This window comes from Delphinus delphis, chromosome 18 (genome assembly GCF_949987515.2).
Source record: "Delphinus delphis chromosome 18, mDelDel1.2, whole genome shotgun sequence".
Classification (NCBI taxonomy): Eukaryota; Metazoa; Chordata; class Mammalia; order Artiodactyla; family Delphinidae; genus Delphinus; species Delphinus delphis.
In genome coordinates, this window is record NC_082700.1 from 21,230,320 (window position 1) to 21,256,753 (window position 26,434).

General features: G+C 43.8%; 2 protein-coding genes and 2 non-coding genes across 5 annotated transcripts in view; 3 read left to right on the forward strand and 1 right to left on the reverse strand.

Moving 5' to 3' along the window:
* Nucleotides 1-26,434, reverse strand: part of SLC25A30 (solute carrier family 25 member 30) — a 104,799-nt gene that overhangs the window by 71,709 nt on the left and 6,656 nt on the right. The gene's annotated exons all lie outside the window — the stretch shown is intronic.
* Nucleotides 21,036-24,787, forward strand: TPT1 (tumor protein, translationally-controlled 1). Its single transcript, XM_059995465.1, has 6 exons — nt 21,036-21,195; nt 21,462-21,535; nt 22,064-22,254; nt 22,655-22,760; nt 23,563-23,679; nt 24,574-24,787. Exons 1-6 carry the CDS (start codon nt 21,168-21,170, stop codon nt 24,574-24,576), a joined length of 519 nt encoding a protein of 172 aa, XP_059851448.1. The 5' UTR covers nt 21,036-21,167; the 3' UTR covers nt 24,577-24,787.
* On the forward strand, nt 24,379-24,506 carry LOC132414000 (small nucleolar RNA SNORA31). The gene has a single exon (XR_009516878.1). It is a non-coding gene; the product is annotated as a small nucleolar RNA SNORA31 (small nucleolar RNA).
* On the forward strand, nt 25,590-25,716 carry LOC132414001 (small nucleolar RNA SNORA31). Its single transcript, XR_009516879.1, has one exon. It is a non-coding gene; the product is annotated as a small nucleolar RNA SNORA31 (small nucleolar RNA).

A 26,434-nucleotide genomic window follows, 5' to 3' on the forward strand; every position in this document is an offset into this window, starting at 1 on the left:
AGGTAGATGCTTCCACCTGCTTTGACGGCACTCATTCCTTACAATCACCCAGAAAGTCACACCTCATTTTACTGGCGAGGAAACTAAAGTTCAGACAGGCTTCATGGGTCACGTGACCGGTAAGTGGCTGAGCCGGGATCTGAAAACACACCTGGCTGGTTCCAAAACCCATTTTCTTTCCATTAGACCGCACTGCCTGCCCCAGGAGGTACGTGCTAACCCCGCCCAGAGCTGACCTTGCCTGGAGATGTTCCAGGAGACGGAGCAGCCGCCACAGGCCACGTGACTACTAGTAAGGTTATCCCCGATTCTAGTTGACAAGAGCCGGTGAGGAAACTAAGCCACGCCTACAGGGAGAAACCGCGACCGCACATTTGTTTTGTTCAGGCAAGTGAGCGAAGCACAGGAAAAGAGGCAATGGGTGAAAACCGGCCTTTCAGCAGTTACAGGCGGATCCTGCGGGGAGGATGGCGATCGGAGCTGGGAGCCGGGGAGGAATCTGAGGGACCAGCCGGGGAGCTGGCTCCCCTTCCAGGGCCTCAGGAACAAGGCGGCTGGAGACAGCTTGACCCAGGTAGCAAAGTGCCGGTCGGGGACCTCACGTGGTTTGGGCAGGACCCAGAATTCCAGCACGTCTGTCCGAGTGCCATCCCAAATCCACCTTAGCCAACAGCCCGCTCTGCACCCTTACTTCCCTGACAGGTGCAAGGGGAAGGGACAGGTGCCAGGAATCTCTATTAGCTGTACCAAATCTGTGTCTCTACCTTACGTCCCTGAGGGTAAGAAAGTTAAGTCTTCTCGGAAAGTCATGCTCCCACGCTGCGGTGTTTTCTTTGTATTTGTTTTTCCTTTGTTTTCTGGTTAAGTTACTTTTGAAAAATGTCAATCTTTGCCTTGCACAGGACAGGGGAAGAGATTTCTTCAGCCCTAAGCCAAGGTAGCCTGGGAGGTGAGAATATTTCTAGAGTCAGATAAAGCGTTAGCAGGGCTGCCCCAGTTCCTGAGCCGGGCACAGTCTTTGAGGTGGAGGCAGCTGGAGGTTGCAACCCAGAAGTGGAAGCTGAAGGGATTCATCTCTTCCGTAAGTCTGGCCCTCGCTGCTCTCCATTCAACGGGTGATGGTCTCCCTTCAGCCTGCCTGCCACATGTAATTTATCGACAGTATATCCTTTTTTACTTTGGATTAATACTGGCTTTTATCATCAATCATAAGAAGCATCATTATTTTACGTATGACTTAGAAAGAAAAAAAATGCTGCCATGTACCATGACATACCGTAAGATGCATCTCAATATCAGAAATGTTAAAAAAAAGATGCACCCAAAAAAAATAAAACAAAAAATAAAGTAAAAAAAAAAAAAAAAGAAGCACAAAATCCCCATCTCCACCTCAACACCAACCAAACAAAAAACCCCACAAAGAATAAAAATAAAAAATAGAAAAAACACAAACAAAAATAATCACCTTAGTATTGATAATATGCAGTTTTTAATTTGTCTTCAAGCCATTTTCCAATTACAGTGTTTTCTACTCAAGTTTGCCATAAAATTAGAATTAGAAACACTTTTTCCTCTGAGACAAAGTTAAAATTCATTGAGGTACTCATTTAAAATTTCTACTGTTTACTGGATAACCAGGGGTAAATCTGGAATAGTCTACAAAGGGAGATAAAAGTCCAGAAATAGCAGTGGCCCAAAGAACAAAGTGAGATAGTGAAAGCTCAACTCATTTTCGTTTTAAAGTAATCAAAAATGCCAAAAAGGCTAGTAAACTATGTTCCAACTGTGGCTTTTCTTCCACCATATATGTGTATATGTTTGAGTATTCAAATTTCATATATGTATAGACACTGCACATATATATCTGTTCTACGCAGGCCCACCATTCCTACCTTTTCAAAGCCTACCCATACCTCAAGGACTAGTGGGACTGCAACTTTCCCATAAAGACAGGAATGGGCCTCTCTTCTCCTGAATTCCTATTTTGCTTGTACCAGCTTTGTAACCTATCAAATTCTATTGTTTCTAGTAGCTGTTTGCATATGTGGCAATAGCTTGTAATCTCATCAAAGACAGAGATGGTATCTAACACACCCTCAAGATTTTAAAATACATTTTTTAAAAGATTTAAAATGCAATGGACCCTAACCTTAAATATTTATTTTTAGTGTCCTGCCTTGTTTCAAAAGAGGCTTACAGAGGTGCATATGGTTGTACATCAACTACCATACACACAAGAAAAATCCTCAAAATACAAAGTGAGGAAATCAGGACAAAGGGAAAATGAAAGGAGGGAAATTGGGTGTAAACAGGAATTAGTTAGAACATAAAAGCATTCCCATAGATCCTATTGTTGGAAATAAGCCCAAATTTGGCTCTGAGCTTCCTAGTAGTCAAAGTGAAGAGGGAAACAGGAACAGTTGTAAGACGTTGTCCATACACAAAAGACTAGTTGCTCACAAGTCAGCTTTTATTAAACCCTGCTTGTCTGCACAGCTAGTGAGTGCAAAGTCAGTAACCTATTTAGTTTTATTTTTATTAAAAAAATTTTTTTAATTAATTAGTTTATTCTTGGCTGTGTTGGGTCTTCGTTGCTGCACACGGGCTTTCTCTAGTTGGAGCAAGTGGGGGCTACTCTTCATTGCGGTGGCTTCTCTTGTTGTGGAACATGGGCTCTAGGCGTGTGGGCTTCAGTAGTTGTGGCACATGGGCTCAGTAGTTGTGGTTCACGGGCTCTAGAGCACAGGTTCAGTAGTTGTGGCACATGGGCTTAGATGCTCCGCAGCATGTGGGATTTCCCTGGACCTGGGCTCAAACGCTTGTCCCCCGCATTGGCAGGTGGATTCTTAACCACTGCACCACCAGGGAAGTCCCCCTATTTAGTTTTATATTTCCAGATCCCAACACAGGGCTTGGCATGTGGTAAGTAAGTGGTTCTCAAATTCTTTGGTCTTCAGATCCTTTTACACTTTAAAAAAAAATTTTTTTACTTTGAAATAATTCTAGATTTACAGAAGAATAGAAAGATAGTACAAAGAGTTCCCATATAACCTTCACCCAACTTTCCCTAATGTTAACATCTCATGTAACCACAATACATTTACCAAAGCTAAGAAATTAAATTGATCCAATACTATTAATTAAACTATGGATTTTGTTTGGATTTCATCAGTTTTCCCACTAATGTGCTTTTTCTGTTCCAAGATACAATATGCATTGAATTTAACTCTTTACACTTTTAAAAATTATTGAGGGGGCTTCCCTGGTGGCGCAGTGGTTGAGAGTCCGCCTGCCGATGCAGGGGACACAGGTTCGTGCCCCGGTCTGGGAAGATCCCACATGCCGCGGAGCGGCTGGGCCTGTGAGCCATGGCCACTGAGCCTGCGCGTCCGGAGCCTGTGCTCCGCAACAGGAGAGGCCACAACAGTGAGAGGCCCGCATACCGCAAAAAACAAACAAACAAACAAACAAACAAAAATTATTGAGGAAAACAAACTGTGGTTACCAAAGGGGAGAGGGAAGGAGGGAGGGACAAATTAAGGGTATGGGATTAACAGGTACAAACTAATATGTATAAAATAGATAAGCAAAAAGAATATACTGTATAGCACAGGGAATTATAGCCATTATCATGTATTAGTCTATAATGGAGTATAATGTGCAAAAATACTGAATCACTATGCTGTATACCTGAAAGTAATGTGATACTGTAAATTAACTATACTTCGATTAAAAAAAGTATTGAGGACTCTGAATGCTTTTGTTTATGCAGATTATATCTTTGGATATTTACTATATTAGATGTTGAAATTTTAAAATATGTATTTAAATAAAATATATTAAATAAAATACATTAAATACATTAAAATAAAATACATTAAGTAGAATACATTAAATAAAGTATTAAAATAACAGGACTTCCCTGGTGGTCCAGTGGTTAAGACTCCGTGCTTCCACTGCAGGGGGTGTGGGTTTGATCTCTGGTCGGGGAACTAAGACCCCATAAGCTGCGGGGCAACTAAGGCCGTGTGTCGCAACTACAGAGCCCATGCGCTACGAAAGATCCTGCGTGTCACAACTAAGACCCAACGCAGCCAAAAAATAAATATTAAAAAAGAATTATTAAAAAAAAAAGTGAAGTGAAATAAAACAAGGTGTGCCGGTACTTCTATTTCAAAAAGAAAAAAAGATTCTGTGCTCCCAATACAGGGGGCCCGGGTTCCATCCCTGGTCAGGGAACTAGATCCCACATGCCACAACTAAGAGCCCACACGCTGCAACTAAAAGATTCCACATGCTGCAACTAAAAAAATCCTGCATGCCGCAACTAAGACCCAGCACAGCCAAATAAATAAATATTAAAAAAATAACAATAATAAGCCCATTACATGTTAAGATAAATAGCATTTTATGAATAATAACTATATTTTCCAAAACAGAAGTTAGTGAGAAAAGAGGCATTATTTTACATTTTTTTCCAATACCTTTAACAGCTGAGTTCATACCTGCTTTTGCATTAAATCTATTCCAATATCACACATCATGTAGCCTCTGAAAAACTCTATGGAACATTGTGAGAATATGAGAACGAAAAAGTAAATAACAGCTTGGCATTATCATGAAAATAGTTTTGGTGTATTGGACTCCTGAAAAGATCTCGGGGACCACACCTTGAGAGCCACTGTGGTAGACACATAGCATGCTTGAAATGTTAATTAAAATGTTCATAGGTGCAAAGCCTTGTTTTTCATGGTCTGGCTAATTTCTTTCAGACGCTGGGCCTATGGGGCAAGGACTAAATGTGAATTTGTACGAGAGCTTGTGGGTGAGGCTCCCATCACCATGTTATAACTTCCCAAAGTGCACTAAGGAAAGGATCTATATTCTCTGAACAGGATGCATTCCTTCTACAGCCAAGCAAAGGTCTCTAAGCAACTGGAAACACAAGCAGGTGTCCAAAAGAATAAAGGATAAGAATCACAGATCTGACCTAAGACCGCCCATGCCCTATCTCAAAAGCTGACCTCTGCTTGTTTCCAACCTCTGTCACCCCAGGCTCACACTTAGTAGGTTCATGGCCACCTGGAGCGGATTTGTCCACAAGAACAAAAATATCCATCCCGCCGACCACTCCCAGCATATGTAGCACAGTCACCCTAGGCCTCCTCCCTGACCACAGGCCCAGGGATGGGTACCAACTAGCTCCCTTCTCATCCCACATGCATTCTTATTCAAACCACTTCAAATTAAAGTGGCAAGTCAAATTTCCTCAGATATGGCACTAGCTACCCTAACTTCACAGACATCCTGTAAGGCAGCGGTCCCCGACCTTTTTGGCACCAGGGACCGCTTTGGTGGAAGACACTTTTTCCACGGGGGGCTGGAGGGGTGGGGTGACGTTCAGGCGGTAATGGGAGTGGTGGGGAGCGATGGGGAATGGCAGAGGAAGCTTCGCTTGCTCACCCGCTGCTCGGCCCCGTTCCTAACAGGCCGAGGACTGGTACTGGGCGGCGGCCCAGGGGTTGGGGACCCCTGCTGGAAGGGACCAAAAGGCATACTCTGTTTGCTGTGGGAATCGTCTTGCCCCGCCTCTCCCTCTTCTCACCCACTTGGTGAGTTTGGAAGGATACACTGGACATATGCGGTCCAACCCCTTCCTCTTTTTTTTCCTCTTGGGACCTGGCCTACCAGTCTTCTCTACGTAGTGTGGTTTATAGGCAAGTTGGCCTCATTTTGGGGTTAAGTATTAGGAAGTCTCTCTCCCACAGACAGAATCTCTGACCTCCAACTGGGCCTTTGTCAGCAATAAAGGTGACATTTTGGTCTCCACTTGCTGACTCCTTGATTTTACATCTTAATTGATGCTGAACCCCAATGAGGTAGAAGGGCATCATCACTGTGCCCCCTCAAAGACCCCAACCTGGTCACATAGGTAAATATTAGCAATTCTAGATCCCTGCTAAAAGACAGTTATTAAACGTAGTCTAAAAGTTATAAACTTTGCTTTGAGTGTTATCTGCAGACAGTTCTGATATTCTTCAAAGAAATGATTTTTTAAAAAAATAAATAAATTTATTTATTTATTTTTGGCTGTGTTGTGTCTTCATTGCTGCGCGCGGGTTTTCTCTAGTTGCGGCGAGCGGGGGCTACTCTTCATAGCGGCGCGCGGGCTTCTCATTGCGATGGCTTCTCCTGTTGCGGAGCACGGGCTCTAGGCGCACTGGCTTCAGTAGTTGAGGCTCACGGGCTCTAGAGCTCAGCCTCAGTAGATGTGGCGCACGGGCTTAGTTGCTCCGCGGCATGTGGGATCTTCCCGGACCAGGGCTCGAACTTGTGTCCCCTGCATTGGCAGGCAGATTCTTAACCGCTGCGCCACCAGAGAAGCCTCGCTTGCGGGATCTTAGTTCCGTGACCAGGGATTGAACCCGCACCCTCGGCAGGAAAGCGCAGAGTCCTAACCACTGGACCGCCAGGGAATTCCAATTGCTATTTTGATTGACTTTTATCTGAGTTAGAGGCTGTCAGCAGCATTCTGACCTTCCCCTACAGTGAGGCTTAGGACACTATTACAATTTGCATGTTTAATCTGCTGTCTGCCTCCCTTTTCCTTCAGAGCAAGGACTCTGTCCTGTTCATGTGGTCCATCTAGCAGGTAGCTGCCTGCCATGCACAGAGTAATTGCTCCATATACATGTGCTGAATGAACAAATAAAAAATTAATACTACTTGAGTCTCGCCAAAAGCTCACATGCTAATAACTTTTTTTTTTCCTCTTGGAAAAGAACTGCCTTTGGGAAAAGACTTTAACAAATCGTCTTGTAATAAGAGTGAGGGACATTGAAGGAAGGAGAAAGACATAGTTAAGCTGCCTCTGACTGAGAAAACAAGAGGGATTTGTCTCTCTCTCTCTCTCTCTTTTTTCTTCTGATGCGGGAAGTGGGGGATTGGGGTGGAGACGAGAGAAGGGCCAGGAACTGGTCTGTGCTGGGGGATGAGGGAAGTCGGAGTGGGTGGCTAAGGATATTTTAACAACAGAGACCCCCAGAGCGTAGTCTGAAGCTGCAGTGCTGGGAGGTCATGCACTCTTTTTCTCCCCTACATTTTGCCAGTGACTATGAGGATGATATACACATCGCCAGAAATCTTGGGGAGGGTTTTGGATTTCCTCAGAGGGTACGTGCCAACCTTATCTGGGTTTCCTGGGGACAGGGGATCCCAGCAGACATATGTGTTACAGAAACAATACGTGTGGTAAGTTGCTTGAAGAATATTCTGTCCATTGCAGATCATATAATAATTTTATCTTTGAATGAGTCCAGACCTCAGAAAGCTGAGAGGCGGGATCCCCTTGTTCACCTGCTAGTAGAATTATTTCTACTGAATTGAGTTTGAACATTAGGACTGCACTGAAGGAGGCTATAAGAAATAAGCCATAGGGAATTCCCTGGCAGTCCAGTGGTTAGGACTCCGCGCTTTCACTGCCGGGGCTGGTTTCGATCCCTGGTTGGGGAACTAAGATCCTGCAGGCCACGTGGTGTGGCAAAAAAGCAAACAAACAAACAAACAAAAACCATGTGAATAACCCATTACTACATGTATTGATTTACTGTAGGGATATTTACTGGTGAGGACTCATGGGAGAAATGCCTTGTGTGTCTCATTACTGGATGCTTTAAAAAAAAAAGGTTTTGGGCTTTCCTGGGGGTGCAGTGGTTGAGAGTCCGCCTGCTGGTGCAAGGGACACGGGTTCATGCCCCGGTCTGGGAGGATCCCACATGCCACGGAGCGGCTGGGCCCATAAGCCATGGCCGCTGGGCCCGTGAGCCATGGCTGCTGAGCCTGCGCATCCGGAGCCTGTGCTCCGCAATGAGAGAGGCCACGACAGTGAGAGGCCCGCGTTCCGCAAAAAAAAAAAAAATAGGCTTTTCCTAGAAAAAATGATTTTTTTAATACAAAAACAATGGTGGAAGGACTTTCCTGGTGGCGCAGTGGTTAAGAATCTGCCTGCCAATGCAGGGGACACAGGTTCGAGCCCTGGTGCGGGAAGATCCCACATGCCACGGAGCAACTAAGTTCGTGCGTCACAACTACTGAGCCTGTGCTCTAGAGCCCGCAAGCCACAACTACTGAGCCCACGTGCCACAACTAATGAAGCCGGCGCAACTAGAGCCCATGCTCCTCAACAAGAGAAACCACCGCAACAAAGAGTAGCCTCTGCTCGCCACAACTAGAGAAAGCCCGTGAGCAGCAAGGAAGACCCAACACAGCCAAAAAAAAGATAAATAATTAATTTTTAAAAATGATGGTGGGTCTTATAACTAATTAGATTCTCCCTCCATCCTGTTTTTGGCTGCTAAAAGCTCCTGACCAAATTTTGAGGCCACCTCTGATGACTGTACAGAGCTTGATGACTGACACTCAGTTTGACAGCATCCTTACCCGTGGCTTCATCTTACTGTCTTACTCTCATTTTCTGTTTGCACTTATTGCCTCATTCTTTTTTTTTTTTTTTTTTTTTTGCGGTACGTGCAGGCCCAGCAGCCATGGCTCACGGGTCCAGCCGCTCCGCGGCATGTGGGATCCTCCCGGACCGGGGCATGAACCCGTGTCCCCTGCATTGGCAGGCGGACTCTCAACCACTGGGCCACCAGGGAAGCTCTTGCCTCATTCATTTGTAAAGATGCTGTGTGCTACACAGAACTCTACAAGCTGCTACTGGTAATTTTTCAAGCAGGGCAAAGGGTAAGGAAAATAAATGAATCTACTCTCCCAGTTATATTATCTCTAATTCCCACGCCAGTGTGCTCTTGGCTTGAAAGAATGGAAAGCCAGAGATAAGCTATCTTCCTCCTGCAGCATGCTGACAAGCCTCCACCCACCCCTCCCTCACCGATGCCTAATAAGTACTTGCTGCCGGTTTTTTTGTTTTTTTTTTTTTAATTTATTTGTTTTTGGCTGTGTTGGGTCTTCGTTGCTGCGCAAAGGCTTTCTCTAGTTGCGGCGAGGGGGGGTGCTATTTGTTGCGATGCATGGGCTTATTGCGGTGGCTTCTCTTGTTGCAGAGCACGGGCTCTAGGTGTGCGGGCTTCAGTAGTTGTGGCGCACAGGCTCGAGAGCACAGGCTCAGTAGTTGTGGCACACAGGCTTAGTTGCTCCGCGGCATGTGGGATCTTCCCAGAACTGGGCTCGAACCCATGTCCCCTGCATTGGCAGGCGGATTCTTAACCACTGCGCCACCAGGGAAGCCCCTTGCTGCCGTTTTCTAGCAAAGTAATTTATGGGTCAATGTTTTGGATCAAAATCAGGCAAGCACATGCATGCACGCACGCACCCTCACACACACACACACACACACACACACACACGCTTTATGCTTATTAAGTGATCTGAAAACGCACTGCCTCCCGCTGCACAATTCAGGAATAGAGAGCCCTTAGCTCTTCTAGGTACATATGCTTCTTCTTTCTGTAATGCATTTTCATCATACATTGTCTATAAATAATATAAGTATTTCCCCCATACTTTAAATAAATAATACAAATGTATCATTATGTTTGGTATCTAGGAGACAAAGAATGCTTTAGAAATTAAATGTGAAATTATATGTGAAAACATTCTTGTGATACATTACAATCCAAGCAACACAATGAGCACCAAAGCTCCCCTTAACCGTGTTTTTCCTCCACCCCGATGCCTCCCAAAGTTAGCCACCGTTATCAGTTTGCTGCATATCCTCCTGGACTGTCATCTACACTTTTGCAAATACATGCACGTATCTATAGCAATGTGCTGGGTATATTATGTGCGTCTGGCTGTTAAATGTGCGTTCTGCTGCACATGTCCTGCTTTCCTACCGCTTGCATTTTTCCCTGAACAGTACGTCTTAGAGCACTTCTCCTGCTTCAAGGGAAGAGCTCTTTTCTAGGTTAACTTATCCAAACAGCCTCCTCTAGCCACTAGCTGCTGTTCTTCCATCTTTATCTTTTGTCAATGGCACTGCCAAAAACCTAAATTGCGGGTCATAAAGGGATTCAGAAAAGCTGATTACACAAATGTGACTACCTCATAGGGTTGCTGCGCCGGAATATAAGACTAAACCTATATTAGTTACTATTATTAGTCTTGATCTGAGATCCATTCTTTGACCAATTATTGACTGGGTGTCTACACTGTTCTAGGCACTGGGGAGACATCCGTGAGCAAAAAGGGCAAGCTCTGTCGCTCTGGTGTCCTGAGGGCAGGCAGAAGATAAAAACCAATTAAAAGAAATAGTATGTTGGTTGTTGATAAGTGCTACAGAGAAAAATTAGAGAGAAAAGAAGAATGGGGATTTCTAAGAGGAGATCAGAGATTACAATTTTAAACAGGGTGGCCTTTGGAAGGCCTGTGGAGAAGGTGACAATCTCAGCCCAATTGTACCTTTAATTTGTGTAGACAGTTAGTTAGTAGCTTCTTTTTCAGCGAGAGAGAAAAAGAGTAAGTGAGGCATTTTCAGCAATCTCTTTCTCATCATTCAGCCCTCCCAAGGTTGGCTCACCCTCCAAAACTTGACTGTTGAGCAATTCTCTTCTGAGGGGTCAGGATGATCATACTCTGTTGTCAGCCTGCAGACAGCAAGCTCCAAAACCACTTAGCTGTTTTCTCCTTCTGGCTTCCTTTGTCAGGCACTTGTACTTTTAAAACATATCAACTTGCTTCTCTTGACCATTATTTTGAAAAACTCTCTTATTAAAATGCCTGAAGACAGAGATTCTCAGCATTGGCTGCATACTGGCATTACCTGGAGAGCTTTACAAAATTCTGATGCCTGTGTCCCACTCACAGAGAACCTAATTTCTTTGATCTGGAGAATGGCCTGGGCAGCGGGATTCTTAAAAAGTTTTCCAGGGCTTCCCTGGTGGCACAGTGGTTAAGAATCTGCCTGCCAATGCAGGGGACACGGGTTCAAGCCCTGGTCCGGGAAGATCCCACATACCGCGGAGCAACTAAGCCCGTGCGCCACAACTACTGAGCCTGCGCTCTAGAGCCCGCGAGCCACAACTATTGAGCCCGTGTGCCACAACTACTGAAGCTTGTGCTCTGCAACAAGAGAAGCCACCGCAATGAGAAGCCCGCGCACCACAGTGAAGAGTAGCCCCCGCTCACTGCAACTAGAGAAAGCCTGGACAGCAACGAAGACGCAACACAGCCAAAATTACTTGGCTGAAATGTCAATTCATCCCAAAAGAATTTGCTTTCTTCCAATTATATTGCGATATAACTGGCATACAGCACTGTATAAGTTTAAGGAGTGTGGCATGATGATTTGATCCACAGACCTCATGAAATGATTGCCGCAGTAAGTTTAATGAACATCCATCATCTCATACAGATACAAAATAAAAGAAAAAAAAGATATTTTTCCTTGGGATGAGAACTCTTACGACTTACTCTCTTAACTTTCATATATAACATGCAGCAGTGTTCATTATCTTGATCCTGCTGTACATTACATCTCTATTTATCTTATAACTGGAAGTTTGCACCTTTTGACCGCCTTCATCCAATCTCCCCCCCACCCCCGACCCCCAGCTCTGGTAACCACAAATCTGATCTCTTTTTCTATGAGTTTGTTTGTTTGCTTGTTGAAGTATAATCGACCTACAACACTATGTGAGTTTCTGGTGCACAACATAGTAATTTGATATTTCAATACATTTCAAAATGATCACCACACAAAAGAGTAGCTACTATGCGCTTCATTGCACTCTAGAGTCATAAAGACGACAATTAGGTTTCACACCTTTCTTGAGAGTAAATAAATCAGCAAGAGTAAGTAAACTGTTCTCCTGGGTTTTGTGAGCTGTTCTAGCCAATGACTGAACCCAAGGAGCGGTTCATGGGACTCTCCAATTTGTAGCCAATTTGTACAGAAGCTGTGGGTAACTTGGGGCCCTACTACTTGCAAATGGCATCTGAAGGGGGGTGCATCTGAGTCCTGTGGTACTGAGCCCTTAACTTGTGGGACCCAGAGAGTTAGTGTCAGAATTGAATGGAACCGTAGGACATCGTGCTGGTGTTGGAGAATTGGTTGGTATGGGAAAAACCCGACACATCTGGTGTCTGAAGTATTGTATATAAGGGTAAAGGAAAACACAGTGTGTTTTCCCCTAGACACCTTCACAGAATTGTGACGAGAAAGACTACTTGCAAGTATATTTCCTCATCAACATAGAACTACTTGTTACAAATCTAATTCTCGTCATTTTGGAACAGTTTTTGAGAATGGTGTCAACTTCCATACCTATACTAACAGATATACAATATAGGGTAGGACAAAAATGGGCCAATAAAGAATTATATATTCATGGTCATATATATTTCTATAAATATGTTTATATTGTATATATAATTTATGTATATGATATATTTATTTTATTTTTATAATATTTCATTTTAGGTTACATATTTAAAATATATTTATATTATATTAACATAATATATATTCCTATATACATTTCTATAATTTTAGTTCTTGGACTTTTGAATACATTTTTACATATCTGATATTTCAAATAGCATTAAATTGCTCTAAAAGCAGTTATAAATTACTATGCCTTAGTGTGCCCTATGAGCTCTAAAGAAAAAATTAATTTCTTTTCATTGTTAACATTCCAGTGACCCCAGCTAAGGCAGCCTTGAAAAATTACTGTTGCCATACCGACAGCTTAATGAAGAGATCTACTATTGTTTTCTTCCCCGTTTGTCTCAACTATGTGATAAATTTCAAATATGAATTAGACCAGTTAAATACTGTCTCCAAAACATCCTGTTTTGGATTTTCACTTTTTTTTCATTGCTGCCCTTCTCCTAATACAAGTGTTGAGTTAATTCATTCTAAAAAGCTTGAATTCTGGTGTCAGAATTCAGAGTGTCTAGCCATATTCAAGCATTTATTCATTTGTTTATTCAACCAGAAGGACCCCATTGGGAGCCAGAAGTCCATAAAGCTGGATCCCTCCCCTCTGCTATCCACTGGCTGTTTGTCCTTAGGCAAATCACTTGTCCTATCTGTGCCAAGTATAAAAATGTCAAGAAACCCAAACTACAAAGTTTTCTAAAAGATCCAAAGCAAAAATGAGAAAAATAAGGACAACGTAATGAATTTTTCACGGAATTAAGTGTATTCAATTTAGAGGATTACCCATTACTTAGAGACTATGCCCTTTGATTCATGAAATAGCAATTGTAGAACACAGTCGTGGTTATACTTTTAATGGCTTTATTGGCAAACGTATATGGAGACTCAAATTTCTTGGAAATTTTTGTTTTTGGCTGTGCTGTGCAGCTTGTGGGATATCAGTTCTCTGACCAGGGACTGAACCCGGGCCATGGCAGAGAAAGTGCTGAGTCCTGGCACTGGACCGCCAGGGAATCCCTTGGAAATGTTATTGGTACATAAACTCCCAAAGTTTGGGAAGCACTGCACTATAATATTTTAATTTAATTATAAAAGTACCACATATACATGTTAAAGATTCAAAGAGTACTACTGGGTATAAAATTAAAAATAAAACTCTAACTCTTCTCCACATTAATCCCAATCACAGTTCCCATAGTAATCACTATTAATAGTTTAATATGAAACACCTGAAAAAATTTTATACAGGTGCAAAGAGATATTCTTTTCCTAAAAGGGATACTGATACTATTTATACTACTCTGTAACTTGCTTTGTTCTCATAATGAGATTATACTACCTTCAGGCCCTTTATTTCAAAATCCTAAAGTTTGATATTCTAAAATGGTATTGGAAAACAAAATGGTATTGGGTTCCTACTATGTGCTGAATTCCATGACTATTATGGGGAGGGATGGGCAGACAGGCAGGATGCACCAGGAAAGGAGAGGTCATGTAATGAAAAGAGGAGTAAGCCGGACAACAAGTTAGTGATCTGGAAGGGAGACAGCAATAAGTATGGAAATAACTCTACTGTTTGTTTATTCATTTGTTCATTCATTCATTCATTCATGATGACAAAGTACTTCTACATCCAACGTTAATTCTGTGACGCAAGATGGAAAAGCTGAGGGAGAAGTCAGCCACTATTTCATAACCATTAAATTTTCCTCTGACTTAATTCTGTGCTGTTTCTCCTCCCGTACGCCACAGAGCACAGAAGTGCCAATATGGCTATGTTTGAGCCTGCTCATTCTTCCAACTCCCTATCCATTTTCCAACCAGCATAAAGAATACATTTCCTAGCCACCCTTGGAGCTGAGGGCTCTGTGATTAGGTTCTGGAAATAAGATAAAAGAAGTGAGTGATATGAGCAACTGCTGGGTCAGGACCCAAAGGGAAGGAGTAGACCCTCCGATTTCTGCTTATTCCTTTCTTACTGGAATGTGGTTACCTGAAGGGGGTATTGGTGGGGAGGGGGAAGGACCTCTGGAAGGAGATAAAGGAGGATAAAGTAGACTTCAATTTTATCTGTAATTATTTTTTAAAATTTATTTTTGTATGTGTTAGGTCTTTGTTGCTGCGCGCAGGCTTTCTCTAGTTGCGGAGAACAGGGGCTACTCTTCGTTGCAGTGCGCGGGCTTCTTATTGCAGTGGCTTCTCTTGTTGCGGAGCATGGGCTCTAGGCGCGTGGGCTTCAGTAGCTGTGGCTCGCGGGCTCTAGAGCACGGGCTCAGTAGTTGTGACACACGGGCTTAGTTGCTCTGCGGCATGTGGGATCTTCCCGGATAAAGGATTGAACCCATGTGCCCTGCATTGGCAGGTGGATTCTTAACCACCGTGCCACCAGGGAAGCCCTGTAATATTTTTATAAAAAAAAAAAAAAACTTTGGGGCTTCCCTGGTGGTGCAGTGGTTGAGAGTACGCCTGCCGATGCAGGGGACACGGGTTCGTGCCCCAGTCTGGGAGGATCCCACATGCCGCAGAGTGGCTGGGCCCGTAAGCCATGGCCGCTGGGCCCGTAAGCCATGGCTGCTGGGCCCGTGAGCCATGGCCACTGGGCCTGCACGTCTGGAGCCTGTGCTCTGCAACGGGAGAGGCCACAACAGTGAGAGGCCTGCGTACCGCAAAAAAAAAAACAAAAACAAATATAACTTTAAGCAAATATGAAAAACTGTTAGCAGTTATTTACTGTGGTTGGTGGGTACCTGAATATATATTTAAAAAAATTTTTGTGCATCTCTGTTTCCCAATTTTTGGATGTATAATTTAAAAATAAATTATAGTACATTCATCAGTTGGAATATTTATAATAACTTTATATGGCATTTTAGATGAAGAGCTACTGATATGGGAAGATATTCATAATAAATGAAAAATACCTGAGCAATTTTCTGATAGACCTAAGAGAGATTTAGAATGGGAAAGCTGGAGTTACCTACCCAGCTCACTGATTAGCCTAATAATCTTTTACTAGAGATATTAAAAACTTCAGTCTAAAAGTAATTAAAAGTAGTTCCAAAGAAGAGATCTTTGAAGTGGGACAATTTTAATTTTTATTTGTTTATATTTTGGCCATGCTGCACAGCATGCAGGATCTTACTTCCCTGACCAGGGATTGAACCTGTGCCCCCTGCATTGGAAGGGCAGAGTCTTAACCACTGGATGGCCAGGGAAGTCCTCCAACCAAGAGATCTTTGAACTGGCTTGTTCATAGATCTCTCCTCTTAGAGCAAGCCTAAAACAAAACAGACCAATGCCCTAAAGTCTTATGATGGAGAAGTTGCTTTAACATCAGCGGGATCCCACACACCCCCTTTTTATAAATCTACAAACTGAGAATATGAAGACATCAATACTAGTTATCAGTGGCTTCTTCTATGGTTTATAAATACTCTATAATGTGTATTATTATTTTTATAATCAGAAAAACATCCTATTTTTCAAAGCTAAAAGAAATATTCAAACATCTGAAAACATCTTAGATTCTAGTGATCACTTTACATTCATCAAAAACACCAATGGGAGTTACATTAGTTATATTGCTTGGTTTCACTTAAGAGGATAGGAACCTGTACTCTGAGCTAGGCCTAGACGTTGCTAGGAGCTGGCCTTGGTATTCTCCTGTTGAGCATAAACACCTCACAGAACATAAGGCCACAAGAACCTTGTCCAAAAGCGCAACAAAGTCAAAAATAAGTGTTCACTGAATCTTGGGGCGCATTCCACTCAAAGTGAACAACATTTGATGCTGCCAAGAAATAGATTTGAAGAGAAAATTCGCCTGAATCAATGATTTCAAACCTCTTGGGCCTAGAGCCACATGAAGAAATACGTCTTACGTTGAGATCCAGTGCATATATACACATATAAATCTAAGACAAAAGCTTCATGAAACAATACTCATCTTTACCACACGTGAGTCTATGTTCTTTTTTATCCTATTTCATTTCTTTTTTTTTTTTTTTGCGGTATGCGGGCCTCTCACTGCTGTGGCCTCTCCCATTGTGGAGCACAGGCTCCGGACGCGCAGGCTCAGCAGCCATGGCTCACGGGCCCAGCCGCTCCGCGGCATGTGGGATCTTCCCGGACCGGGGCACGAACCCGTGTCCCCTGCATCGGCAGGCAGACTCTCAACCACTGCGCCACCAGGGAAGCCCCCTATTTCATTTTTAATAAAGTTAGTCACTATTCACTAAATTCTCAGTTTGAAAAACACCGTGATACCAGGTTTTGGATATACAGTATGCTAAATCCAATTAATCAACTGAGTTGGAATTAGACTTAATCTAATTAAGAGAAATGAAGAAAACGTCATCTCTTCCACTCATTGATCAATAATTATTAAGTCAGGCCACAGTTAACAAAATGACATCCCTCGTGTCATTGACCTCATGTCAAATGACCTCGCAGAGTTTACATTACAGAGCTCTGCTGCCCAGTAAAGTTACTAGCCATGGATACCTAAATTTAAATTCATTAAAGCAAAATAGAAATAAACATTCAGCTCTATAGTCACACTAGCCACAGTTCAAGTGCACATAGCCACTTGTGGCCTAGTGGCTACGGTGTTGGACGGAGCAGATATAGAACATTTCCTTGTCCAATAAAGTTCTTTTGGACAGCTCCACTCTAAAGCAAAGAACCTTGCCTTGTAACTTGACTAAAGCAATGATTTGTTAGCAGAGTATGAAGACTAGGAAAAAAGAGCAATAAGAATTCATTAACACATCTCCAGAGGAAGGGGTTCAGACCACACACACCAAGAACAGTCCAGCTTGGCTGGTTCTTTCCTAATCACCTTCTGTCACAACCATGTGCTGCATTCCAACCCCCTCTGCTTAACTCCTTATTGATCAAACCACATTTTCTGAAACATAACTACTTTCTACACTACACCTAACCAGCGAGGAATTTCTCATCCTAAATTAACAGTATTCTGGGTGGCAAATCAATCTGTTATGAGCTTGAACCTGACCCCCAGTGAGCAAAGTGGACACTTCTAGGCTGAGAACCAGACCCTTTGCACTGTGGGTACAACAGGGGCTTCTAGCTGCCTCTATTCATCCCTAGTAATAAAATCCTGATTTTATTACTAGGGTGGTAATGAGCCTATCTCAATGAACAAGCCGACTACAGTTTGCTGCCATCCTTGTAATTGCTCAGTGGGGCTTCTAGAATAGCTCTTTAGAAGGAAACACGCAGATAGAATGCACCCCTATGGTCCTTCCCCTCTTCTGGCTGTCTGCAAGATGGATGTGATGGCTGGAATTCCAGCATCTATTACAGATCTCACGGATGATGGAGAAGAAAGGAAGATCCTGGGTTTGCGATGCCCATGAAGTCAGACGGCTTCATAGCTTCCATCTGACTGCATCCCCCATCAATGAAAAAATGCTGCCCGCCATATCAGTAAACAAAGGATGTTGCAGCCGTCAAGCCACTACAGCCACCTTGGACGGTGAGCCTAGAGGGAACTCAGGATGGAGACGAACGGGCTGCCCGCTGCCAAGCTCTCAGTCACTGCAGCCCTCCAGCCCCGCTCTCCCTCCCCAGTGATACACTCTGAGGAGACTCAGGATGAGAAAGCAGAGGATACTGAGGATACTGGCCCCAGAGAGCTGAGGTGCATATCAAAGGAATGATTTCAGTGACCCCAGACTCTTGCATCTTCCCATACATAGAAAAGCGCTATATTCCTTAACTTGAGATCCATGGCTTCTTTAACTAACAGAAATCTACCCGGGTCTTTGTTGCAAAAACTCCTTATATCCTGGCTCCTCCCCTACATCTTCGGAGCAGTCCCTCAGAGCTGTCTGAGAGGATGTGTCCCAGGCTTAAGTCCTCAGTTTTGTTCGCCAAATAAAACCTAATTCTCAACTATTAGGTGGTGCATTTTTTTTCAGTCGACACCCTTGAATTTCTTTTTATAAGGGAGAATAAACCCTTATGTGTTTAAGCCATGTAGTCAATCCCTAACTGATAAAATGGAGAGCCCACCTGAGTTGCTTTTCTCATGTGAGGACTTGTGTGTGAAGAGACCAGAAGACACTGTCTTTGAAATCTCTTTAATTGTAAGAGATACCAAGTCATATTCAGCTGTAAAATCTAGGACAATCTTAGATTTTGTTAGAAATCAATGACTGTAAGGAAAGAAATGTAATAAAAATATTCAAGTGATTCCTAAGTAAAAGCCAATCAGCCTGGAAAAAGTCAAATCCTTGCAATTTTGTCAGTGGCTTGCAAGCAGTGACTATTTTCCCCTCAACTATTGCTATCACTGGTGTTCTAAGTAGATATTTTCAAGGTACAGCACAGATTTTCTAGACCACAAGACGGAGTTTATGAAATACCCTGAAATTTAAATATGATTTTCCTAAGACTTTATTTTTAGGATGTCTAGTCACAGAATTATCGTGAGCTATCACATATGAACCTGAGACAGAAATCTTTTAAGGACACAAGTTGAATTCTTTCAGGGATCCACTATGAGTGTTGTGATTAAATAGAAGAATGTCTTTAGTACAGTATCTATCAACTAAATCCTCCAAATACTTCCAAATAACAGAGGGTTAATGGAATAGTTTCAGGAATATTTTGAAAAGTATTAAAATTTGGCGAGAATTATGCACCCAAATTCAACTAATATTTACTGATAACCTATTGAGGATGCTAGGCATTTTTTCGTTATCTTATTTAACTCCCAAAAACCCTTTTAACTCACAAAAATTTCATTTTATACTTAGGCTTAGGGAGGCTGACTTTCCCAAGGTCACAGGACTAGTACCAGATAAAGCCAAGATTTCAACCTAGGGTGCTTTGATTCTAACTTCAGTACTCTTTTTCACTGTGGCTATCTTATAAAACTTGAAAAAAAGTTTTCAACTGAACATAAAACTGGAAAGGAGTCGAGGGAATAATGTTTGACGGTACTGCATGGGTGATGGGAAGATTTCTGAATAATTTGAAAATGTTCAAGTTGAGGAAAATAACTAAATTGTGATATGCCTGGGATAATAATGTTCCATTCACACATCCCAGAAATAAGAGGTTTGAGCGATCCTTAGTTGACCATCTCTCAGAAGACGTCCATTTGTTTTCAGATCCCCTTCATCCCATTTTTAGCTTCCTTCCAGTCATCCGGTGACTCCTGGGGTGTCCAGTACAGCCCCACACCCCATCTTCCAGGGAGGATCCCGTTTCCGGGCTCTTTTTCATTTTGACTTCTCCATCAATCTCAATTCACTGTCTTGTGCCCTGCTCTTTCACAAGGGTTGCGCTCTCTTATTGTGTGGAATGCTTTATTGTTGGATCTGGGGTAAATTGTTAATGTGTTGTAATTGCCTGTTTTTGATTTACTAGAATGAAATTTTCTGTGCGGGTAGGACTGGATTTAACTTGTTCACAATTGGGACCTCTGTGCAAAACCCAGTGCTAGGGACACAGTAGAGCACAAATATAGTTGAGGAATGGAACAAGCTCTCCGGTTTCATACAGGCATATATCTTTGCCTTTAAACCAAAGACGTGACTAAACCAGGCTTTTTTTTTTAATTTTTATACCGAGTAATTGGGTCTAAAGCCCGAATAAAATTTCGGCCAGTGGGAAGCTCCATCCTTTTATATTTAACCCTCTAGCGCCTGGGTTATAATTTCGACTTCACCTTAAAGTGACAACATACCCTTTTTTCAAACAAAGGACCTAATTCTAAACCAAGTGCAAAACAGAAACATGAAGATTTTATAGCTGTCTTAGGAACGGCAAACTTCCAAATATGGGACCAAACTGAGATGGGAAACCTGCGCAAACTCCCTTGACACCTTCCTTCCTCTTTAAGTCCCTTCCCACAGACTCTACGCCCCCTACGATTATTCCCAGGGGGCAAGCGGGACGACCTGGATCCCACAACTCGGACTCGGCTCTGCCCCACAAAGGCGTCAGAAAACTCGAGGTGGGTCAGCCCTGGGGGCAAACGCTGAAAAGTTCTCCGAGGCCCTCGAAGATCACAGAGGCTGATCGTAAGCCCAGTCCCCTGACCGCATCCTCGTGGACAGCCTCGCGGTCTCCAGACGTCGAGGAGACCTTCCGTAAATGCAAAGTTCTTTACAACAGCGGACACTTTTGCTCCCAGAAAGGGTGGGAGCTTGCGCTGGGCGAAGCCCGGTGCGGAAACCTGAAGAGACTTCATCTAAGCCTCACCTAAGCCCAGCACCTTCTAGAGCTACCCTGAAGTGTCGGGACGGGCAGGGCCCCAGGCGCCGCTTCAACACTAAGGGCCCGGGACTCCCTTCCTCCTCCCTCCGCCGCGCGCTCCTCCCTCTCCATCCCCCCCACCCTTGCCAAGCCCTCAGGCATTTTCCCTCTGCCTCCTCCTCTCCCCTCCCCTCCCCGCCTCCTCTCCCTCGGCCGCCTGGCGATCCCAGCGGAACGCGCATCATTGTATCCCGGGGCCAAGTCCCCGGATGCTCGCCTGTCCTCCCCTCGGCCCGCGCAGTGGCCCTGCCCACCGCGTGGCTCTGCGTGCCACGTCACCGCTTGCGGCGCTTCCGGAGGCGCAGCGGGAGATGACGTAGGGGGACGTGCCCTCTATATGAGGTTGGGGAGCGGCAGAGTCGGCCTTTTCCGCCCGCTCCCCCCTCCCCCCGAGCGCCGCTCCGGCTGCACTGCGCTCGCTCTGAGCTCCGTGCTCCTAAGCTAGTGCCACCGTTGTCTCCCTCCAGTCGCCATCATGATCATCTACCGGGACCTCATCAGCCGTGAGTCGGGACTGCACTGCCCCTAACGCCGCGCACGGGGGACGGGGGTGTGGGTGGGGGCGGGGAGGCGGCCGCCGTCGCCGTGTCGTGGGCCTGGGGGACGCCGGCGCCTTCCTGGGAGCGAGGAGGGTCGGTGCTTGGGGCGCGCGTCGGGGTTTCGAGCGCCCGGGGAGGAGCGGGGGCCGCGTGCGGCCGGCCGGCGCGGGAAATGGCGCCCGCTCGGGCCTCGGGCGTACCGTGACCGGCGGGTATATGTCCCCGAACAGATGATGAGATGTTCTCCGACATTTACAAGATCCGGGAGGTTGCGGACGGGCTGTGTCTGGAGGTGGAGGGGAAGGTGAGTCGGCTGGGTCGCGGTGCGGGGCCGGGTAGGCTCGGGTTTCCGCCGCTCCCCCGCCCGGGGTTGTGCAATCCTCCCCGTTGCCTCCTGGCGGAGGAGACGCTCTTTCCGGGCTCGGGTTTTTCTAGAAAAGTGGAGGCGGAGCTGAGCCTGGAAATAGGTCCGCCGCTTCGGCGCCCATCCTCCTCCCAGGCGGTCCCGGACAGGTTGTCTCCGGTTTGGGAGCCCCAAGTCCTTCGGCGTTTGCCTTATTCCTACTTGGCTCTTCAACCCGACAGCCCACGCAAAACTTCCACTGGGTTGTAAATGACCCCCTTTCCGTTCCGGTCAACAAAGAATTGTAGAGCTGAGGTGTTTCAGGAAATCGATTTTAGAATCTTTTCCCCCATAACGTGTTCATGGTATTCGACAAGAACTAAATGTTTGGTGGAAGGATGACGGGTACATGAGGTGCCAGTAGATTTTTTGGATGCGTTTATGGTAAAGTCGAGGATGTGTTAGCAACTAAACTTTTTCTTAATGCAGATGGTCAGTAGGACAGAGGGTAACATTGATGACTCGCTCATTGGTGGAAATGCCTCCGCTGAAGGCCCCGAGGGCGAAGGTACCGAAAGCACGGTAATCACTGGTGTGGATATTGTCATGAACCATCACTTGCAGGAAACCAGCTTCACAAAAGAAGCCTACAAGAAGTACATCAAAGATTACATGAAGTCGTAAGTGATACCGGCACACCCCAGTCGAGGTCTGAAAATCCTATAGGATTTAGGGGTTGGCTAACTGAGATTTTTAGCGGCAGGCGTGCTTGTCAGAGGTTTTTTTATTAATGAGCTCAGAAGGGTGGTTGTTTTTCTATAAGTAAAATAATGTGAGCATACTGGAGCATGTGGTTGGTTTTACCTTTTTAGAAGAGTACTGTGGAGATAAGCTGACATGAAATTCCAAGTTAGAAACAGTCTTGTGGATTAAAACATCCCTCCTGTGAACTAGTAATTTCTTGATCGCGTGCGCCACGTTATTTTGCTCAGTGACAGTTGGTTTCAGTTTGTAATTTTTACTTAATGAAAATATATTTTGCTCAGAACTGAATAACCTATCAATAAAATGTTGTTTTAGAATCAAAGGGAAGCTTGAAGAACAGAGACCAGAAAGAGTAAAACCTTTTATGACAGGGGCTGCAGAACAAATCAAGCATATCCTTGCTAATTTCAAAAACTATCAGGTAAATAACTTAAATATTTGGACCGAAGGATTGTACAATTTTAACTGAGCAAAAAATGAGTTGCTTGATGAATCTCTGATGTAATTAAGCTGTGGTTATTTTCTCGGTCTTTCGAACAGTTTAAATACTTCATAGATTCAACTCCAGTAGTCTAGGCTGTAGGAAGTAGCTTTCTCTGCTCCCAAGCATGTTTCCAGATCTTGTCTTCTGGTTCCAGAATCTTATCTGTACTCAGATAACATACATTTCCCAATTCTTTCTCTTGAATTGCTTGTTAACTCCCAAGTGGTCTTCCTTTTCTCTTTCCACTTCCAGTGTGTCTTGTTGCCGCTGAAGCCCTTTCTGATCTGAGCTTGTCCTATTGAGAAACTTCCGTGACTTTCCTTTACCCCTGAGAAAAAAAATGAACACAACCTGGCTCTTTAATTTTCCGGTTTTCATACATCCTCTGGCCATAAGATAACTTCTCATGTGATATGCTCTCGTTGCTAGCTTTATGTTCCCTGTGCTTGACTATGTAAAAAGCCTTGTTTGTAGGGTTTGGAAATGGATGTGTGGGGCTGAGTAAGTTTCCTGAAAGCCTCGTGTCCCTGGATTGCTCTGTACTTTTATTTGGTTATTATTAGTACTTTGAGTGAACTGAAGTTGGATTAGTGAGCATTTTTTCTCCTAGGCATCAGAGCCTTTAGTTGCTGAAATCCCTTGACTTAAATAGCGGTGTTCTGAATCATCCTTTGATTTATTGTTTTGATATAACACGTCCGTGCGTAATCTAATTCTGAGTATTTGTTTGCTTCCTAAGTTCTTTATTGGTGAAAACATGAATCCAGATGGCATGGTTGCTCTGCTGGACTACCGTGAGGATGGTGTGACCCCATATATGATTTTCTTTAAGGATGGTCTAGAAATGGAAAAATGTGTAAGTATAAAGAAGTGGGTTGAATCATTAATGTAAAAATGGAGCTATCCAAGGCATAATCCTCCTTGTTTTGCCACTAGGATAGTTAAAATGGATCCTTTTAAACTGAGGCTCTAGGTCTTAATTCTCTTAGGGGCATAAAGAGGGTGTTTCACATGTAAAAGATTTTTATGGTACAGAAAGGCTTAGAGTCTTTATCTGCAGAAAACTTATAGGTGACATTACAAAGCACAGCTTAAATCCTGAGCTCTAGAGGTCAGAGATAACACTATGTTTATCTTCCCTATAGAAATGGCTTGTTGAAATCAGACTGCCTTTCTCCTGTTTTGCTGCACATATACATGAGTATTAAAAGCTTTTTGTAAAGAAACCGTTCACCTTTATCTACTGATAATTGGCAGCTGGTTGTGAAAGCTGTGACGTTACTAGCTTTTAGTAAATGGCTGCTGATCCAGTATGCCAATTGCTTTACTAAAATTGAACGTCTGCTATGCAAGGAATTGCTAGAGGCAATATAGAAATGAAGGCATTCATTATCCTAGCCTTCAGGGGCTTCTGTAAATTAGGAGTAAGATAAATTTAAGGCTACACTAAACAGGATTGGGGCAGCAATGAACAAAAATGTCTAAAGGGACTCAAAGAATGTGTGAGGCTTTTGTTAGAACAAAGTGAGTGGAACTTTCTCAGAATGAGACGTTTCCGCATCCACTGATAGACCTTGAACAATCCGCTGTTGTTCTTTTGGTTTGCACTGGGATGCAAAAGAAAAATCCCTGCGCTTTCTGTCTGTCTTCGTGGCAGCCCAGATTGAATAGGGGAATACATTTGCAGCCTAGCAATGTTAAATATCTTCATATTGGAAAGGTGGTAATGGGGTCTTCCTTGTTTTTACAGTAACGAATTCGGCTGTTTGGATCTATCACCTGCTCGTCATAACCGGCTGGCTGCTGCTTTTCATCCACACAACACCGGGACTTAGACAAATGGGACTGATGTCATCTTGAGCTCTTCGTTTTGATGTTGATTTGTTTGGAGCGGAGGCATTGTTTTTGAGGAAAAAAAACCATGTCATGTAGGTTGTCTAAAAATAAAATACATTTAAACTCAATTGAGAGAATGCCTCTTAGTTTAATATGTAATATCTAAATCCATCCTGTGTAGCCTTCCTGGAGAAGCTAGACGCTGGTTGTAGACCACTACTAGAAAGCATAAGACCATCTTCAGATAACTTCTGCAATGAAAACCACTTCCGGGACTTGGAATATAAACAAGAATCAACAGTAATTGAGTTGAAATAAAGGGGAAAGACCATGCTCGTAGCAGTGCCAGCATTTGAAGTGGATGTCTTACACATTTCATCACCTACAAATGGAAGTAGTTAACTCTGGAAGAAATTACCAAAAGAATAAAAAGAGACTTAACACAGTTGGAAGCAAAGTATTGTCTCAGCTTATTTACAAAGCAAGTAGAGCCAAGTTCTAGAGAAATCTAGACGTCTCCTGGAATACTTGTGTCAAACTTCTTAGAACAGGGCTGGCAAACTGGCTTGTCCTACCACCTGTTTTTGTGTGACTAAGGTGGTGCTTACATTTTTAAGTGGTTCAAAATAGCTTACGGGATGTGAAAAAATACAAAATCGAAGTTTGTGTCTAGTTTTATTGGAACACTACCATGCCCATTTGTTTATGTATTGGCTGGCTCTGACACTGCAAGAGCAGAGATTAGTGACAGATCTAAGGGCCTGCAAGCCCTAAAATAACCATGTGGCCCTTTACAGGAAAGGTTTGCTGGCCCCTGTTTTAAAGATGAAATTACAGATGGAGTGTGGGATAGTTGGTGGGCAGAGGAAAAGCAGGTACTAGTCAAATTGTATCTGAAAAGGCTGTGGGTATCAGAACAAGGATATGAAAATGCATCTATTTGACATGCCTGGAGCAGTTACTGTCTGCTAAGGTTTCCAATACAGATGCAAGAAAAAAGTGCACTTGCACTTTCTGTCTGGTTGTGGCAGTCCAGATTGAATGGGAGAATACAGGGAGAAAATCGCAATTCACAAATAACAGTAAAAGCCTCCAAGATTCCAAAGAAGAATTCATAAGTGTTTACAAGAAAAATACTGGAAAATTATTCCCCTACACCCTTGCCTTTTGATTTCACTTTTAAAAGCATAAGGGTTAAGTCTAAAGGCAAGCCAGTGATGCTTTCATGTGAACCCAGGGTGCAGCCAGTGACTTCAAGAGACGGAGGTGTGGTTCAGAGCCTAAGACAAATGCTCATCAGGTTGGTAGTGCCCCCTGGTGACTGGCGAAAGCATACCCAACTACTGGAAGCTGCACTCATGCTGAGGGTGGTTTTGAGCACCAGTGATCTAGGAGGCCACTTGCCTGCCTCTGAAACATACTATCGGAAGAGAATTTTCAGGCAGGGGTCAGTGCTGTGAAGGTGAGGATAATCTGGTAGTGGGAGAAGTCTTGAGGTAATGTAAGCTGCAGCCTGACTTAGTGAGCTCGCGTGGAAAGGACTGGAAGAACAGGAATAGCAATGCAGAGGCTTCATATAGGGAGCAGGTTCGGGTAGTTGCCTAAGAATGCTTATTTTGGATCTTTGTCTAGTTAACTCCCAGTTACAGCCAGGTTAAGATATCTTGTGCAAGAATAACAGGTGGTGAGTACTTGCTGTGCATATCAGAAGGCATGTGTTTGTATCAATGCTGCCTAGTTTGAAACAGGTACGTTCCTAGTGGACTTGAAGCTCC